The following is an 18,245-nucleotide window of genomic DNA, read 5'->3' on the forward strand; positions in this document are numbered from 1 at the left end:
GAAGTGCTGCAATCATGTAGAATACGGTTGGAAAGTACAGCTGTGTACTCACCCACCTGGGGACCTTCCCCTCCCCATATATTGGCCAATGGGGGGGGGGTCGGTCAACATGACCATGTATGGTCTTATCACCTGATACGTGTTTAACAAATGTTTTAAAAAATTAAAATTAACTCCCACTCATTTGGGAAACCCTTCTGGGACCCTCAAGGAACCCCAGGGCTTTATGAAATGTTGGTTGAGGAAGCCTAAACTACACAAACACAAAGCTTTTTCACATGCTGAGTTTCCATTCTTTTTGCTTACAGAAAAGCCTTGTTAGCTCACTGTAGTAAAGAAAATGCTGGGGAAACACTCCAATTACTTTGGCTATTTATATTAAAAGGATCACAAAATTTAAGGATTCGCAAAATATTCATACCTTGTTATGAAACTCATAGTTGGTCCAGTAATCAGCAGTGCTAAATGGAATAGGGTAACGGGTGGGAACCGTAACAAGACATCTGCTCACGAGATCAGTAAAAAGCTTGAATTCTTGAGCTTGATTGCTGGATCTGACAACTCTGCCATTGATGAAAACAAGGTAACTGGAAAACAGAAATTAAACCCAGATGTTAACACTTCTGAATGCATTACTTTTACAATTGTAGAGTCAAGTAATGCCTCATCATTTCAACTTACTCCATCCAAATGTGCTGAACTATTTCCTCTTGCATAACTGCTCCCAGCGCTGCCTCATAAGCATCTGTTGCTTCTCCAGAACTTCCATGAAGAGACTGGTATAAACTGTTTTAAAACACAATGAACTTTTAAAGTATGGTTTTGTGTTGTTATAAACTCATTTGCAAACTTGACATTACGTACAAGCAGACAATTTCAGAAGTAAAACTGTTCTAAACTGCACTTCAACTCTACTAATTGTTGTTAACTGTAAAATATGCAAGCTTACATGGAAGAAAGCTGAAACATGCCTAATGACATGCACCATACTGTAAGGGCAAACACAAGTGTTCCGCTCTTTCCAGGTCAGCATCAGGCTTCTAGGAGAAGTACTGCTGTTAACAATGAAATTAACCAAAAAGACACAGATTGCCTAACTTAACTGTAAAGAAAACAGTTTGAATAGTAAATTAGCTGCTCCTTACAGGCAACAAAATAAGACTACCCACAGAAAAGCAGGGGTCTGAACTATGTATTTGGTGGACCCCAGATCAGCAGAATATATGACTTTGTGAATTAATCAAAAGAAAACCTACAAAGTCATGATGTCAGACATAGTGAATGCCAGTTAAATGATTTCTCATGGAACCCCAGTTTGCTTTTTCCCACTGACTACATCCAAATAATTCACCTTCAGTCATCCTGATGCACCCAAGTTATTCAGCTCCTCTTGTAATTTATTTTAATTCATTCATTTGTACCATGCATTTCTCCTTAATGGGGACCCAAAGTAGCTTACATTCTCCCCCCCCCCACAATAGTTAAATGGCCAAATTAGGGTTCTTTTGCCCAGCCCCAATTAATTTTTACTACGGAATAAATATAGACACAGGGGAGTTCCCAAATCTGTGCAGAGAACAATAGGATTACATCATATTAAATACCCTTCCCTTGGAGGTTGGGCTTGCAGGATGAGCCAATAGCCTCCCTACTCTACCTCCCAGGAACACCCTACAGCCCTTATGCCAGCCTTCCAGGAACTGCTAACAGGTCCGAAAAGCTGCTCGCATTCTCCCGTCCCCCCCCCCCCGCAACCTCCAACTGTTTACATAAATGGTAGTGACACACTCTTCTTCCATTTCTCTAGCTTTGAGAAGGACTATCTCAGCTATAAAATAAACTTTGGCCTTGTAAGAGAGCTTATCTTAAACTACATTCCAGAGAGAAACAGGCCATTTTCTCTGCCTGGTAAGAACCAAAGACTTGAATCAGGACAGGATGTAGACTTATAGCTAACTCTAATAACCATATGATCAATCAGAAGGTTGCAATCTTTTTCTTTACCACCAGGCCATCATCCCTCCCTCCACTTTATCCTCAAAACCCTGATAGGTTAGTATGAGAGAGTGTGACTGACCCAAGATCTCCCAGCAAGCTTTCAAGGCATGACAGGGATTCAAGCCTGCATCGTCTAACATGCTTAATCACTACACTACCCTACACTGGTGCTCTGAATTCAGGTATCATGCCAGGCCAGAAAGCGGTTCAAGCAACACACTTGGTGCCTGGCATTCCTACCAACAACACTGTAATTCTCTTTTAAACTCAATCTAATGTTTCATAACATACTTTTATTATTATTTATTTCTATACCAACCTCCTGAAACCAGCTCAGGGCAGAGTACATAACAATTATTAACAAACAATTAAAATCAACAGAATAAAACATTAAACAGTAGTAACAATTTAAATATGCATATTAGCAGCACCTAGATCAACAGCAGCATCCATTTGTTGTCTTATTACCCAGAAGTTGGTCACTACCAGGAACTCTTTTCCAGATTGAATGTCTGTGGGAGTGTTTTGTTGGGGAGGGCCCATAGATGTTATGAGGGTACTGGCCCCAACCAAAAGCTTGGTGGAAGAGCTCCAACTTACAGGGCCTGCAGAACTGTGCCAACTCTAACAGGGCCCTGATCTCTGGGAGCTCATTCTACCAAGTGGGGGCCAAGACTGAAAATGTCCTGGCCCCCATTGAGGCCAAACATACTTCCTTGAGGCTAGGGACCACCACCCAGTTGGAATTTGCAGAACAGAGTGCTCTTCAGGGGTATAGGCAGAGGGGCAGTCCCTCAGGTATGCTGGGTCCAGACCATGGTTGGCCTTAAAGGTAAGTACCAGAACCTTAAACTTAATCTGGAATTCAATGAGAAGCCAGTGCAGCTGTCATAGGACAGGCTGAATATAGGACCTTCCAGATGTTCTTGTGAAGACTCAAGCAGCTGTGTTCTGGACCGACTGCAATTTCTGGGTCAGGGATAAGGGAGCGCCAGCGTAGAACGAGTTACAGAAGTCCAGTCTAGAGGCGACCATTGCATAATAGTTTGGCTTGAAGATGGAAAAACATCAGCCATGCTACTCTCTTGATCTGCACCTCCGTAGTAAGGAAGGCAATCAAAGATCATGCCCAAGTTCCTGGCTGAGTGAGTAGGCATAAGCTACATACCACCCAGGCTGGGTAAGCATGCTTCCTCATATGGCCTTTTCCTACCCACTCACAGGACTTTAAAGGGCTGAGTTTCAGGCAACTCTAATCCATCCCGCCACTGCTTTCAGACATCTGGCAACTGACTCCAGGAAGACCATCCCTCAGGAAGTAGAGTGGGGTGACACCAGCATATTGGTGACATCCCAGTCCAAACCCCTGGACGAGCTGGGCAAGATGATAAATAAGGTTGGGAAGAGAGACTTAAGACAGAATAGCTGACCTTATAAGAATCCAATTAGCATGAACATGACAACTGGTGTAGTGGTTAGGAATGTGGACTTCTAATCTGGCGAGCTGGGTTTGATACCGCTCTCCCCCACATGCAGCCAGCTGGGCGACCTTGGGCTCGCCACAGCACTGATAAAGCTGTTCTGACAGAGCTGTAATATCAGGGCTCTCTCAGCCTCACCTCTCTCACAGGGTGTCTGTTGCGGGGAGAGGAAAGGGAAGGTGAATTGTAAGCCGCTTTGAGACTCCTTCGGGTAGAGAAAAGCTGAATATAAGAACCAACTCTTCTTCTTCAAACAAAACTCTCGAAAACTGAGTTGGCAGTGGTGTGTGTAACTTACCAGTATATTTGCCACAAGTAAGGGATTTGCTGGTTCAAAGCTTCTTCTGTAAAGCATCCCTTATATGAAGGTGGTGTAAATTCAATTGGCATTGGGAAATTTAAAAAATATCTAGAACAAAAGAATTCTTTTTGAGCATGAAGATAGTCTGTACAAAGAAATAATCCTGAACCACTCTATACAATAATTAGCTATCCTGAAAGAGGTGAACAAAAGTGAATATGAGCAGTACTAAAGAGGGTCCCAAAGCTACGCACTGCAGATACCTTTCCAGGGGAGCCACGGTCTAGTTCCTTCTGCTGCAGTAGCTCATGCCATTTGCCACTAATCTCGTATCTTGAATGTATTCCTCTATGGTAATGTATTACAGAGGAAGGCAAAACACCAAAAATCACAGTACAGGTAAAATGTATAAGATGTTTCATTGGGAGCAGGGGGGGGGGGCACTATTTATACCACTGATGATTTTGGCTTCTGGTTCATTGCTCTCTTAACATTTAATTTACTTCTAGCTGAACATTAAAAAAAGAAGATACCCAAACAACAATGGCTACCACAGGCTAATAATCTGGTAAAGCCTAAAGCTGTACAATGTGCAGTTCAACAGATCAGTTTTGTGCTTTAAGACGCTTTTTAAAAAGGAAAAGACGGAGCTCTTCCACCAGGCATTTGGTTGAGGCCAAGGTAAAACCCCGGTGTTTCCATCAAGGACCCCTTCCCAAAGTCTATCATAGTCTACTAGAGTCTATTAGACCAGCTCCCACTCACTCCTAGTGGAAGAAGACTCGGCCTCCCCCTGATCCGCCTGAACCTTCTGTACGAGTTGGGATGGGATAGATTATTTGTGTTTTTGACCACTTGCTTGTTTTATTGAAAATTGTGGTTTTATTGTATTTTAATGTTTTATTCAGTGAACCACCGCGGGTTCCTAGGAAATGCGACAGTATATAAACTGAAATAATAAATAAATAAAACCAGGGAAAGCAGTGAACACCTTTAAGTCACAGCTACTCATAAAGTAGCAAGTCACTCTACCCTTCAGGACATAACAGCAAAGCTGTATCAGACAAATGGTCCATCTAATCCAGCACCCTTTCTTGCAATGTGGACAACCAGTTCCCCTGGACAGCTAACAGCAGGGTATGAAGGCTAAGGCCTTCCCCTGATGCTGCCTCACAGCTCCAGGATTGAGAGACTGTGTCCCTCTGAATGTGGAGATTCCCCTCAGTCACCACTGACAGACTCATCCTCTATGAATCCTGTGCCCATTACAACATCCTCCAACGGTGATTCTCTATTTTAATCACACCCTGAGTGAAGTAGTATTTCTTTTTGCCCATCCTGAACCTACTGACACTGAGTAGGCGACCTATTGCAGTAGCTCAGTCTCAATAGCTCCAAGGTACCTCAAATATGCCTCTGAATTCCATACAGCTATTTCACTTCCAAACCTCAGGAATTAAAGCTGGGGTTTGGCAAGCCACAATTACTGAGGGTTAACAGAACACAATGGACAGGGCTCAAAAATAAGTCATATATCTTCATTACAGCCACCAGAGATGATACAAATCTGCAGATATTATATTTGGTTTCTCTTAACTAACATTCTTACAGATGCTGCTCCAAGAGCTTGCAGAGATATTACACTGTAAGTATTGCTTCCATAGAATCAGATATGTTAGGAACACAATCAACAAATCAAATGCTTTATGGCAGCATGGCCTAGATAGCTAACTCACCGTAACAGCTCCACAGGACTATGCTCTTGATGTGAACACTCAAAGAACGTCGCAACAAAGGCTTGCAGGAGGGGAGGAATACTGTCTGCTCTTTTCTGTCAGAAAAACGCAACATTAAAACACATCAGAATACAAAAATCTTTGATATGCTTTTCATGGCTCTTTGAACACACACTTATCTTTAAAAGCCACCATTTAGAAGGGATATTCAAAGGCAGATGTCAGACATTCCACAGTAGTAGTATGAATAGCTTGCATATCTTCTACAAAAGCTTCACGTATTTTATAAAGGGTAAATTCTTGCATTTCTTAGCAACGACCTATTTATCATGCCCTTTTCACCAAGAGATGCAACTGCCCCCCATACACTACACAGCTTTTACTCTTCTGCAAGTCATTTGGTACTGCAGCTTCTATGTAATGTTTTATGCCACCCAAAGAATGGAACTGCTCAGATACAAATTCCATCTTTCCAGCATTTACAGTGACAAACTGAACCACTCCTGAACACTGCTCTCAGTAAAATCATTTCATTGTAATGACCTTTGATATGCTTGAATACAGATATGTTGTATTTACTACAGCAGAGACACTTTTCTTATTTAACTGAATTCTACAGAATATTTGAACATCTATTGCCATTTTACCTGCAAGATGAAGAATTTGCACATATGGTAGAACACCTGGGCATTCTGAGGATTTTTCTCAAATGCAGTAAGCCAAGCATCACAAGCTCTCTCTATCTGGGCTGTCTGCAAATACAAACTAACCAGAGCCTCCAACAGCTGACAATCAACAGGGCAAACTTTCAGAAGTGATTTACAAATCTCAATGGCTGCCTCCCACCTGGAATGAAAACAGTTCAAAGAAAAAATGAAGCAATGCACAAGTGGCTTACTAAGAGGCAATCTATGAGAACATCGGGAGAAAATTTTTCAGTCAGAGTAGTTCACCAGTGGACTCAGCTGCCTAAGGAGGTGGCGAGCTCCCCCTCACTGGCATTCTTTAAGCAACAGCTAGACAGATTCTTATCAAGGATGCTTAGGGCTGATTCTGCATTAAGCAGGGGGTTGGACTAGATGGCCTGTATGGCCTTCCAACTCTATGATTCTAAGTTTGCTGCAAATGAGCTAACTCTTTAGATCAAACCACTGGCTTTATGGTTTGAAACTTACTTTGGAAACTATTCCTTTGGTATCAGGAATAATTTACGATGCACTATGGACAGAACATTGATTACATTATTGTACTGTTATACAGTCTCCCTTAGCTTAAGAAAATAAAACATTTTGACAAAAACAAAAAAAATCCTCTTTACCTTTCTAGGAGCTGCTGCAAAAGAATCATATTCCTATATAGAGGAAGACAGAGAACTATTTTCACACCATCTTCAGAATTCTCATTTGTACAGGATCGAATGGCATCTAAAAGGAGGATATACTTTTAGTTACAAAGACAGACATGAATTTTGTGGCTTAAGAACAGAGTATAGTCTGCGCTTCTGTGAATAACAGTCTCTTCCCAATGTACATCTAATACCCTTCAACCCTTGGGAATGAAAAATGTAAAAGGAAAGAAGGCAAAAAAGCTGTGATTCCATACTTAAAGCCATAAATAGTTCAGCCAGAGTGTCTCCCTTGCCCTCATCTACAACTAGTCTCAATAAATCCAGTTATTCTATCTTTCTATATGCCCTATCCAAATGAAAACTAGCTGTCAATTAACAAAGATCAGAAAAATTTCAATGATGTTAAAGATACTGTAGTGAGATTATTACAAACAGGTAACAATAAAACCATCATTCAGAATTAAAAACAACTACAATTGTTACAAATAACACCCCCAGTGAAATATCCCCAGATGGGAGTCCTTTGGCAAGGAGCCAATTTTCTGACTCTCTTTCTCCTCCCAGCAGTGAATGGCAGCCTCCTTGGTGGATGTTATTTTAGGCCTCAGCTATAAGCCTGGCGAAAAAGCTCTGGTTCTGGTCCAGGTCAGTTTTACCTTCTTCAGGCTGGGGACCCGAGAGCAGATGTTAATCCAAAGATCTTAAATCTCTTGGGGGATTGTAAGGGAAGAGGTGGTCCCACAGATATACCAGTCTCAGACTGTTTAGGGCGTTAAAGGTTAACACCAGTACCTTGAACCTGATTCAGCCTCCAATCTGGAGGCAATGCAGCTAAACAAGCACAGGTGTACTTTCCACTGAGTCCCTATCAGGGCTTGTGCAGCCACATTTTGAACCAGTTGGAGATTCTGGAGCAGTCTCAAGGACAGCCCTGTACAGAGTGAGTTGCAGAAGTTTAATCAAGAGGTAATCATCACATGGATCATTCTGGCTAGTTCCAACTCTGAGAGATAATTTACACTGATAGAATTACCTTCAAAGACAGCTAACAACATATCAGGATTAGTCTTCACATCTTCAGCTTTTTTCCAAGGTATTAAAAATGGCTCTTTCTTCATGATTTTTGAAGGATTACTATTTGCAGGGTCATAGAATTTGAGAGGGAGGTCACCAAATTCAATCAGATGTATATAAGACAGCCAAGCTAAGCAGCGGTCACTAATGGTAAGGTGTTGCACAACTACCTTATCATTTTCTGACTTCAGAGCATTCTGTGGCAGAAGAAAATGATATACTTAAAAGGTCAATATAAAGCAACCAAGGTTATATTATGTCTATTGTTCCAAATTTTAAAAGCATTCCAAACACTGAATTAAACGTCATTTTAAAAAGTGACCATAACATTCAGAACTGTTGTACTCTGCATGCATGTGTATACACACAATATAAAAAGACTGATCATGCAAGACTGAAAGAGACAATTATGGAATTTTTTGAAGCATGCCTTGCTTAATGTACAAATTTACATCTTAGTCCTTATACACACAGTTACAGCTGTTCTGCATCTAAGATAGACAAGCATATGGAAGAAAATCAGGGCCAGGGCCTTTTTGGTCCTGGCCCCAACCTGGTGGAATGAGCTCCCAGAAGAGCTACAGGCCCTGTCAGAGTTTTCACAGTTCCGCAGGGCCTGTAAAACAGAGCTCTTCCACTAAGCATTTGGTTGAGGCTGGGAGCTAGAACATCATCTGGGCCCCTCTTCCATACACCCTGCCTTGCAGCGTTAGCAGCAGCCTCTGAACTGCAGAGGGGGGAGGGGGGAGGAAAGGGGTTTGTTTGTTATTGTTATTTTGAATGTGTTTTGTATTGATGTAAAATGCCCCAAGACTACTGGCCAGGAGGGGCAGTAAACAAATGCAATTATAAATAAATAATGAATGAATGCATTGCATTTATGGGACAAGTTCTGAGAGATAAACAGGCAGCTTCAATCAAAGCATGGGCAGGTAGCAGTGGGGGACCCCAAACACAAACCACCATTAACTGTAAGAATTTGAGTGTCATGTCTGCAATCACCAAGAATATAAGCCACTTCATAAAAAGAGAGGCTTGCACTATGTTAAATATCATACCCAGACATCAAATTTTATACTTGCATGAAATGCACAGAAGTCTAGCATCAATAATCAGAATTCTTTCATTGAAATCACAGAACATTTAAGGTCAAATAAATTAGTTTTAAGTGAAATAATTTTTATAAACCTTCACTCTCGTATATAAATTGTAACTGTTGATTTCTGCTACATATTATCCTTTCTTCCCTAGTCCTATATTCCCTATATTGCAAGATAGTAAAATGGGAAAAATAGAAGGATGTAGTAACATGGGAGCAATCAAGTATTTACGCAATGACAAAGCATCCCTGTAATTCGCTGGAAAATAGGAGGGGGCAACAGAAGTTATGTTAAAAGGCTTGCTAAATAAACGCAATCCGTTAAAAATCTGAACAGGCTTATTGGAGTACAGCTATCGTTATGGAAGACTGAAAGCGGCATCTGTCTGCAGACCAAGTAGCAGCGATTTCAATCTGGTACCTCTGTTTGTTTAGTCTTTTTCCTTGCTATGACATTATCAATATGCAAGTGGAATTAATATGCCAAATGAAGGTCGAATATACATATTTGTTTCTAACTTAAGTAGCCTTTATCCGAACTCCCCAAGTAAAACAGTTATACCTACAGTGAAGAAAAACAGCCCTTTTAAAAAGCATTATATTTTTAGATAAGAACAGCTGCCAACACTAAGGGAATGCTTTAAGAATTAGAGTCACGTTATAGAAAAGGCTTATTCAAAGAAAACTGGGTGTAGCTCTGGGCATGATTTTACAGTGTACTAGCATCCATGCATCATCACTACACCCATTATTGAGACCGTTCAGAAACCTACCTAGTAAAGTAGGTTTTCCTTTCTTGAAACATGTGAAGGTATTCTTAAGTATTTCCTTTCTGAAACAGTCCCTTCCTGCCTCTGCTGTTTGCTTATATTTAATTCTTGGGATGGAGAGGATACTTGTGTTCACCTACAAATTATGCTACGTAACATCACAAAACTATTAGTGAACACTGAAGCCACAATCAATTTGATGAAAGTCTAATCAGGGTAACATCACACAAAAGTACCTGGAATAATGCAACCGCATTTTGATGCCTTCCAGTAAAGATGCTTAAATGAACTCTGTACAGCAACATCTCCAGCAAGTGAAAGGATCGAAGATCAAAGTTTTCCTCACACTTTGGAGTTTTCATCAGGAATTGCAACATTCTCCCACACACGTAATCCTTTCCATCAAAGGAGTTTTCCAGATCTAGAAACTGAAGAGAAGACATCTCAACAGAGAATACTATTTCACAACAGGATATAACTATATCTCCTTTTGTTTTGGTAGCTTTGTTCTGCTGACACTTAATAAATTTTGTTTAGCATTTTTGTGGAAACATATGGAGAAATTCCAGATGACTGCTTCTGACTGCATCATATACTACTCTGAAAAGTCTTCATTTTCAGGAACTGGATGTGTGCATGCATGGAAGGGATACAATTTGGTATTTCTGAGTTTCTGAGGATTGAATCCTACATATTGCAAGGGATGTTGTCTACTTCTCCTTTGCCAGAAGCCCACTGTGATCCTTACTAAACTGACACTTGGAGATGAGCCCACCTCCTTGTGCGACATTGTCTGTGAGGCCCCAGCCTTCCCTAACAACCACTTTCTGGGGATCCAGAGAGGCTGCTGGGAAAAGGTAGGACAGATCAGAATCCAGGAGTATCTTCTGCTCCAAATGTTCCTGTCCCATATTTGGGAATGTGAAGTCCAGAAATACATGTAAACAAGAGTACACTGAATAATGGAATGTGCCTTGAGATTCTACAAGAAGAATTCTTTAAAGAAAAGTTTAGTTTACAGGTAAGTAACACACAATGTGCAGCATACACAAATCCCCTGGGTTAATTCTGTGAATGTGTCAAATTTCAAGAGGTCAAACTTACAGTCCACCAGATCTTATAATTGGGAGCATATTCCACTGCTGTTTCACACATTTCTTGCACCTCTTCCTTGGTTCCCCTTTTGGAAAACAGCTTGAGGTAATGACACCAGATTTCAGAATTTTCTTTGTTGTTTTCTACAGCTCGAGCCAAAACATTCAAAGCAGAATCCAAGCATTCGGATGATGATCTATAACAAGCGGAGAAAAAACACAAGAATATTCTACATTTTATACTCGCATTTATAACTTAGTCCTGAGCCCCAAACCCTGTCCCCCTCTCTCATGCACACAGATTTTTTTCTGTTGCATTTCACATACAACTGGTGGATCTTGAAATGAGAGAGGCAGAGAAAGTGCTGGGTGAACTGAAGGGTGCTCAAGTCCTTACTGACCTAACTGGCACCTTGGCTTGCTACTCAACAATACCGCTGGCAAGGTTGGCTTCAGGCAACCATCAAGAGAAAGTGGGGCTGGATTTTATCCAAAGCAGTGGCAGTGATGGAAAGGGTGGGCAAAACAGTGGCTAGTCTTGTTCCACGATATAACAGAGATCATGGCAAGAACTTAATGGTAACAAAAGGCACTAGTAGTGTGCAAGTCAATACTCTCAGGATATCTTCTCGTTCCAGCAGTAAAGGTTTGAATAGAGAGATATGTTCAGATCTTCCTGAGCCAAAGATGTACCCCCAAAATAACATCTGTATTGTTCAGGTATATTTTGCTATCCCAGATGTATCTGGGATATTCTGGGGAAATTGAAAAAAATCCTGAATATTTTCAGGAATCAGGAAAATGGGGGAAACAGCTGAGAGGCAGGGGAGTTTGCTCCCCACCTTTTCTTCTGCAGTGGCCTTAAACCATACTGGCTTAAAGGGGCTGCAGAAAAGATTAGGGAAACAGCAGAGAAGCAGGAACAGCTGCTGAGCTGTCTTTTACAGTTTTGCCATTCCTGGGTTGGTCCCCCAGACAAATTATGGACTGCCTATCTGAATACGTCCCCAGAAAAGCGTTATGCTCCACCAACACAAACAGGCTAGTGCTCCCTGGTCTCAAATAAGTGCATCTGACCTTGACCAGAGCCAGCCAGGCCTTTTCGACCCTGGCCCCAGCTGGGTGGAATGAGCTCCCAAGTGAGATCAAGGCCCTGTCAGAACTTGGGTCCTATAAAATGGAGCTCTTCTGCCAAGCCTTTGGTTGAGGTCAGTGTGCATATAACCAAGTAATCATGGGCCTCCCCCTACACTCCGTTCCCACTGTTCTATTAGGAAATACTCTGGTAAGTAGTAGGCTGCCATTTTGTAGTTGGTGGATTATTCCTAGTTTTACTGATAGCTGGGTTTTATATCAAATCGTTTTACTGTTTTAACATACTTCAAGCTTCATTTTTAACTGTGTTGTTAGCCACCCCAAGACTGCAAGTGAGGGGCAGGATACAAATCAAATAAATAATATTTTCCCTGCCTTGAATATATTTGGACACCTCCCCCCCAAAATTGGATTTTCTGAAAAATCTTGGTTCTGAATACTTTGCTGGTATTGGAATTTGTGATTTTTCAGAAATCCAGAAATTTTGGGAGGTCAAATAGAACTGAACAAAAAACACAACCCCTCCTCTACACACCTCTAGATTTGAAATTTGTGCCATTTCTAAACTGCCATTTGATTTTAAAAGTAGAAATTTGCCTCTTCTTTTATAACCATCATTCTGGAAAATAGTGGATTGCTTTATTGCCCCACAGCCTCAGAAATCAATTTAACAACTTCTTTGTCTTAAAAAAAAGAATCTTATACCCCCACATTTTCCTTGTTGGGGACCCACAATGGTGCACATAGTTGTTCTCACAGCTCTGTGAGGTAGGCTAGACTTACAGTGTGGTTGGCCTAAGGTTAGCTAATGAGTTTCCAGGACAAAATACAGACTTGAAGCTAGGCTCCCAAGTCCTAGTCTGACATTAGTCACTATGACACTAGTATAAATTCTATTTGCAATCTCAAGCATCAAATTGTCTTTGACTGGATATGGTTATGTCCTGGATGGAAAATCTACCACGACAGATTACATTGACTTACATTAAATCTTCTCTAAATATTATCCACCTCCATATAGCACCTATACACTAGCTGTACTTTGACAACATTGATGTCTTAAGTGCCTCAATATTTAATTGATTATACTGTGGAGCCCTGAGTGCTTCAAGAGATCTAATAATTTTTTCCAGTTTCTCTTTAAAAATTGCCAACTTGAAACCTGACCAAATAAATAAAGGATCTTTCAAAGCTAGTGGGAAAACAGCACAGATCAGTTTAGTTCACACAGAAAGTGCAGCTCATTTTTTTTGTGAAATAAGAATTACCTACCCTTCATTTTGATTCAGATACTTATATGCCAATTTGACCCAAAGTTGAACATCATGGGGGTTCTCAAGAACACTTGCCTCCAGGTTAGCAATGTCATCAGTTTCATTTGTAAAATACCTAACATCATCAGGAGTCACGACAGCATCCAGAGCTGGTGCATTTATGTTGTTCTCAACTGTAGGAGCTGCAAATAATTAAAAAAAACACACCACAATTTTCATACTTGAAATCAAGCCCCATTTGGGTGAGGCAACTCATTACTTTTGTGCAAATAGATCTTGTTCAAATTTGAGCAGGTATGCATTATTGAGAAGGATGACAGAGGACTTTGAACCTTCCATGGAAAACTGGTTTACCTTTTGAAAGGAAAGGATAACTGAACAAGTACTGGGTATTTTTTAATACCCTATGGTTAACAAAACAAGCATTGGTAATAAAATACACTGGAAATTTTCGCTAAGCATGTAATTCCAATTCAGATTTTTACAGAACTCTATGCTTAATCAAAACTGCTACAGATTCAGATGTTTTCTAGTATTTATTTATTTATTAGATACCTGATTTGAATATATAATATCCTTAACAATAGGAACTTGTATCAGAAAACAATTAATAATCAGTTATGGAACATTTAATGATGAAATCTTTAATTCAGTTTACTGCACTATGGTTCCTTTCTGTGGGTGTAGGCTCTGCGGAATTATTTCAGCTCCAGCAGGGCTCTGTCATCTGGGAGCTCATTCCCCTAGGTAGGAGTCAGGACCAAGACAGCCCTGGCTCTAGTCAAGACTAGATGAGCCTCCCTCAGGCCAGAGATCACCAATTTGTTGATGTTAGTGGAGTACAGTACTCAGGGCACAGGCCACATTTGGACTGGAAGGGGATTATTATTATTATTATTTAATTTTTAGACCGCCCTTCTCCAAATAGGTCTCAGGGCGGTTTACAACATAAACAGTTAAAACACAATAAAATCTCCATAAAAACCCCAATTAGCATCAACAACAAGTTACATATAACATATCAGGATGAAGCCTGATCCGGTCTTCAACTGGTGACCAGTGGAGCTGTTGGAATGGCTGCTGCATTCTGTACCAGTTGAGGTTTCCAGATCTGGGATAAGGGCAGCCCTGTGAAGAGCGAGTTGCAGAAATCCAGCCTAGAGGTGACTGTTGCCTGAATTACTGTAGCTAGGTGTTCTGGGGCCAGAAAGGGCACTAGTAGCTTAGCTTGACACAGGTGAAAGAATACTAGCCAAGATACTCTTGCGATCTGTTCCTCCATGGACAGGGAGGTGTCAAAGATCACGTCCAGGTTCCTGGCTGAGTGTGCTACTGATAGATACACTCCATCCAGGTAGGACAGTCGCTCTTCCTCGGCTGGCCCTTTCCTACCAAACCACAGGACCTCCATCTTTGAAGGATTTAGCTTCAGATGGCTCTACTTGAGTTAGCCCATCACTGCTTCCAGATATCTGACTAATAAGTCTGGCGGTATCAGGGTGGCCACCTATCATGAGGAAAAGATGGGTGACATCTGCGTATTGATGACATCCCAGTTTGAACCTCCGTATCAGCTGGGCAAGAGGGCACATAAAGATATTGGATTGGGGAGACAATAGCTCCTTATGGCACCTCACATGGGAGTTGCCAGCAACGAGATTGGTTCTCTCCTATTGCTACCCTCTATCCGTGACCCCAAAGAAAGGAGATCAGCCACTGAAGGGCTGTCCCTCGTACCCTAAGGTTGGCAAGGCATCTAAAACATCAGCAACACATAACTTTGAATCACAAAATACCTTCTAATTTTAACCACTACTTGAAAGGCACAGCCCATAAACACCCTCCAAGGGTTCCCAAGGAGGCACATAGTCTAGGCTATACTCTTCAGAGACCACTGACTTCAATGACCCCAGAAGAATGAATTTCTGCCTAGGGCCTCAAAAGTTCAACAATGCAGAAGCAAGATGGATTAAAAAAAGCGGGGGAAGCAACTTGAAATCAAACATTTTCCAGCATAATATCATTTATATGTTCCATCAGTCCAGACTTAGTTGTAATATAGTGAAGTTACCATATTTTATAGGGCCAGAGGACTGGTCCTCTTCACTGCTGGAACCACTGTCCAAAGTACTTTTCCCCCAGTATTTGGGCTTCCATTTTCTTTTATCTTTCCAGGTTGTAAATGGAGGGGCTGTGAGCAAAGTAAAACTGAATTATGTATTATGTAAAAGTAGCATTCCCATCCTAGGATATTGGTATGCGGAGTCACTAGCGGAGAAAGCTCTATATAATGTCATGAAATCTGTTCCACTATATATTTCTTGTAAGGCCTTGGAGGAGAAGTGTGTCATGGCTTAAGTGCCACTCAGTGCTTAACACCTACTCAGGGTGGCTGTCTCACCCCTGAGTGCTTCCTCCTCCAACCAGCTTGCCTGTCTGTCCAGCGGCTAGCCAATCACCTTCTGTCCCCCACCCCTAACCACCCCTTCTTCCTTCCACTTCCCTCTGAGGCTTGGAGGCTGCAGATCCCTGTGTGAGAGCTGCTGGTGAGTTCCATAACAACTGCCTGCAGCCTTTACAGGTCCTGGGGGGAGGGGGAGGCCGTCCGCAGAGTTCTTCCACTCCGCCCCCTAATCTTGTGCCCATTGTATTCCTGAATGCAACGAGCTTGGTCCCTATCCCTAGTGTATTATAAACTTATAAACTATTATATGAGAGTCATGTTTAAGGAAGTTACTTACTGTGACTTTTGCTTTCATTGACATTGCTAACAAGGAGTACAGCCATCTGATCCATTGACATGCGATCTTTGTTTACTCCAAAAAGTTTTTCAACATATTTTTCTGAAATGAGGTGGATGCAGTTTCAAAGACATATACTGCCATTCATCATATTATAATTACAAATGTCTTGAAAAAAGCTACAACAAGCAGGATTTACAAGTGACACTGATGACGATCAATACGAATGAATGTATTTCATTTTTTATAAAGTTTAGTCACTATTCTAAGTAAGCCGCTTCCCAGGAGTAGCGGACTACTGAGACAGCAGACAATAGAAGAATCTAAACTATGCTCTGGTTAGAAAGGAAGCTGTCAAAACCCTGTGGTGTTTGCCACAGAAATACAACATTTCTGTTTTGACTTGGTTTTGCAAGCAGGCAGCCATTAAGCCCTATAAATTCCACATGCCTCTCATGCCCCACATGTCACTCACATTCTCTAGTCTTCTGCATATCCCCCACATCCTCGCCATCATCTTTTGCAATCTCAGGAGGAGAGGGGGCAGACCACCAAAAAGGTATTTAAGACCTGAACTGGGGGTATTCCCCTAGTTCAAGCAAAAATTTAAAAATTCTGATTTCTACAAATCACGAGTCTTTGTGGTGTCTTTTGGGGCAATCCTCACAGAAGCATGCCTATAGAAGCTGCATATGCCCTCTACCAGCATTTAAAACCAACCCTTGCTTGACCCAAGTAAGCAGGGCACATGTCAAACTAAATTGCTTTCATGAAAGAAACAGACAACATACCTGTTGCAGTGCTTATCTCTTCATTGGTGCTTTTCTCTGAACAGCCTATCAAAGCTAAATTATAAGAAAGAATATCTTCAAACAGCTGCCTTCGGCTGAGAGTGCAATCTTTCATGTGTTGCCTTAAAAAAGAAATAATCCAACCAAGAATCAGTTTGCACACATGCACACACAAAGAACAAAAAAATGAGAATTTTAAGTTATGCTTACACGACCATTTCAGGCTAATTTGTAAGCTTATTTGAGCACCTGTGAAATGCCCCTTCCCAAACAGAAAACCTTTCTGAGAACTTTTCAGTCGTCAGGTTGGATTTGGAAATCATGTTCACATTCAGAAGTTTGTCACAAAATCCCCATAACCAGGATGATTTTCACTTCAGTTTTGGATGAAAACTGCATAGCATCCTAAAGATGCACCCTCAGCAGACTGACAGGCTCTATTTTCAGACAGTATTTTTTGTTTTGGTTTTTAAAGAACCATGTTGTGTGGTTCAGGATCTTATAGCAGGCTGACAGCCCAAATGACTGCTACTCCAGGCAGATTAGACGGGGCCACTTCCATATTGGATGGACGGCAAGGTGTAAGCCTTCATGTAGCTTTATTGTTCCTGTCCAGAGGACCTTGAATAACATACTCCCCCATCCTCTGACAACACAGCTCCTGGGTGTGGCTCCAACATAGACGGCATCTCCTTAAGGCTCTTTCTAGGTCTTCTCTTGCATTATCCTGAAGTCTGCAAGACTTTCAGTAACTGAAAGTAAGGACACTCTCTCACCTGTGATTGCCCACTCAGCTTTTTTCACCTGCTCAAAATGTCCAGTTGGTGGGCAAAAGCAGTCATATGCTTTGCAGAGGTCTCACCCATCTCAACCTCTTTATTTGTAGAGTTCCACCCTCCTTCCTAATACTAGGACACGTGTGTGTGTGTGTGTGTGTGTATGTGGTGTCCCCAGAGGATTCCCCCTTCAAAGCCCTTTAACAGCTTATCTTCTCTTTTTGGTGGCCAGTCAATCCTCTGTTGCTGATGAGCCAGAGAACCCTGAAGCAGGAGGGGGAGGCAACTCATTATAGCCTGGATTGTAAAGGGACCCTGCTGACATGGTCCCCACCCACGTTCTGGCACTCCCTGCTCCTTCCGAGCCAGGGTAAGGAACACTCGCCATTGTAGAGCCTGGGGACGTGTCCATCTCAGCCAATGCCTCCACAGCTCTCCCTTTGTCATGGGCTGGCCCACCACACTCATTGGGGCTTGCTGAATTAAAAGTCTTCACTCTGAGGGGGAAAAACCCACCCTGCAGTCCTGGCTGGCAAACAGGCAGTATGTAAATTTCCTGGGCCCCAGAAGACCGCCTCACCACGCTGCTGTAACTCTCACTTTTCAACATGTCAGGACCCTCTTGCTGTGAGTGGGGTTGATCTCCTGTGGCCTACCTCTTCTTTCA

At 41.7% G+C, this 18,245-nt stretch overlaps 1 protein-coding gene across 3 annotated transcripts in view; it reads right to left on the reverse strand.

The window, feature by feature from the left end:
* The window catches only part of ZFC3H1 (zinc finger C3H1-type containing), a 45,746-nt gene that overhangs the window by 5,539 nt on the left and 21,962 nt on the right, over positions 1-18,245 (reverse strand). For all 3 annotated transcript variants that reach the window (XM_077338821.1, XM_077338822.1, XM_077338820.1), the window contains exons 18-30: positions 16,803-16,924; positions 16,012-16,113; positions 15,342-15,461; positions 13,269-13,452; positions 10,912-11,098; positions 10,044-10,235; positions 7,898-8,135; positions 6,835-6,940; positions 6,164-6,362; positions 5,517-5,611; positions 3,778-3,888; positions 682-786; positions 422-587 (exon numbers count right to left, since the gene is read on the reverse strand). In XM_077338821.1, the coding sequence (XP_077194936.1) occupies positions 422-587; positions 682-786; positions 3,778-3,888; positions 5,517-5,611; positions 6,164-6,362; positions 6,835-6,940; positions 7,898-8,135; positions 10,044-10,235; positions 10,912-11,098; positions 13,269-13,452; positions 15,342-15,461; positions 16,012-16,113; positions 16,803-16,924 (1,927 nt within the window). The remainder of the gene's footprint in view (positions 1-421; positions 588-681; positions 787-3,777; positions 3,889-5,516; positions 5,612-6,163; positions 6,363-6,834; positions 6,941-7,897; positions 8,136-10,043; positions 10,236-10,911; positions 11,099-13,268; positions 13,453-15,341; positions 15,462-16,011; positions 16,114-16,802; positions 16,925-18,245) is intronic.

This window comes from Paroedura picta, chromosome 5, assembly GCF_049243985.1.
Source record: "Paroedura picta isolate Pp20150507F chromosome 5, Ppicta_v3.0, whole genome shotgun sequence".
NCBI lineage: Eukaryota > Metazoa > Chordata > Lepidosauria > Squamata > Gekkonidae > Paroedura > Paroedura picta.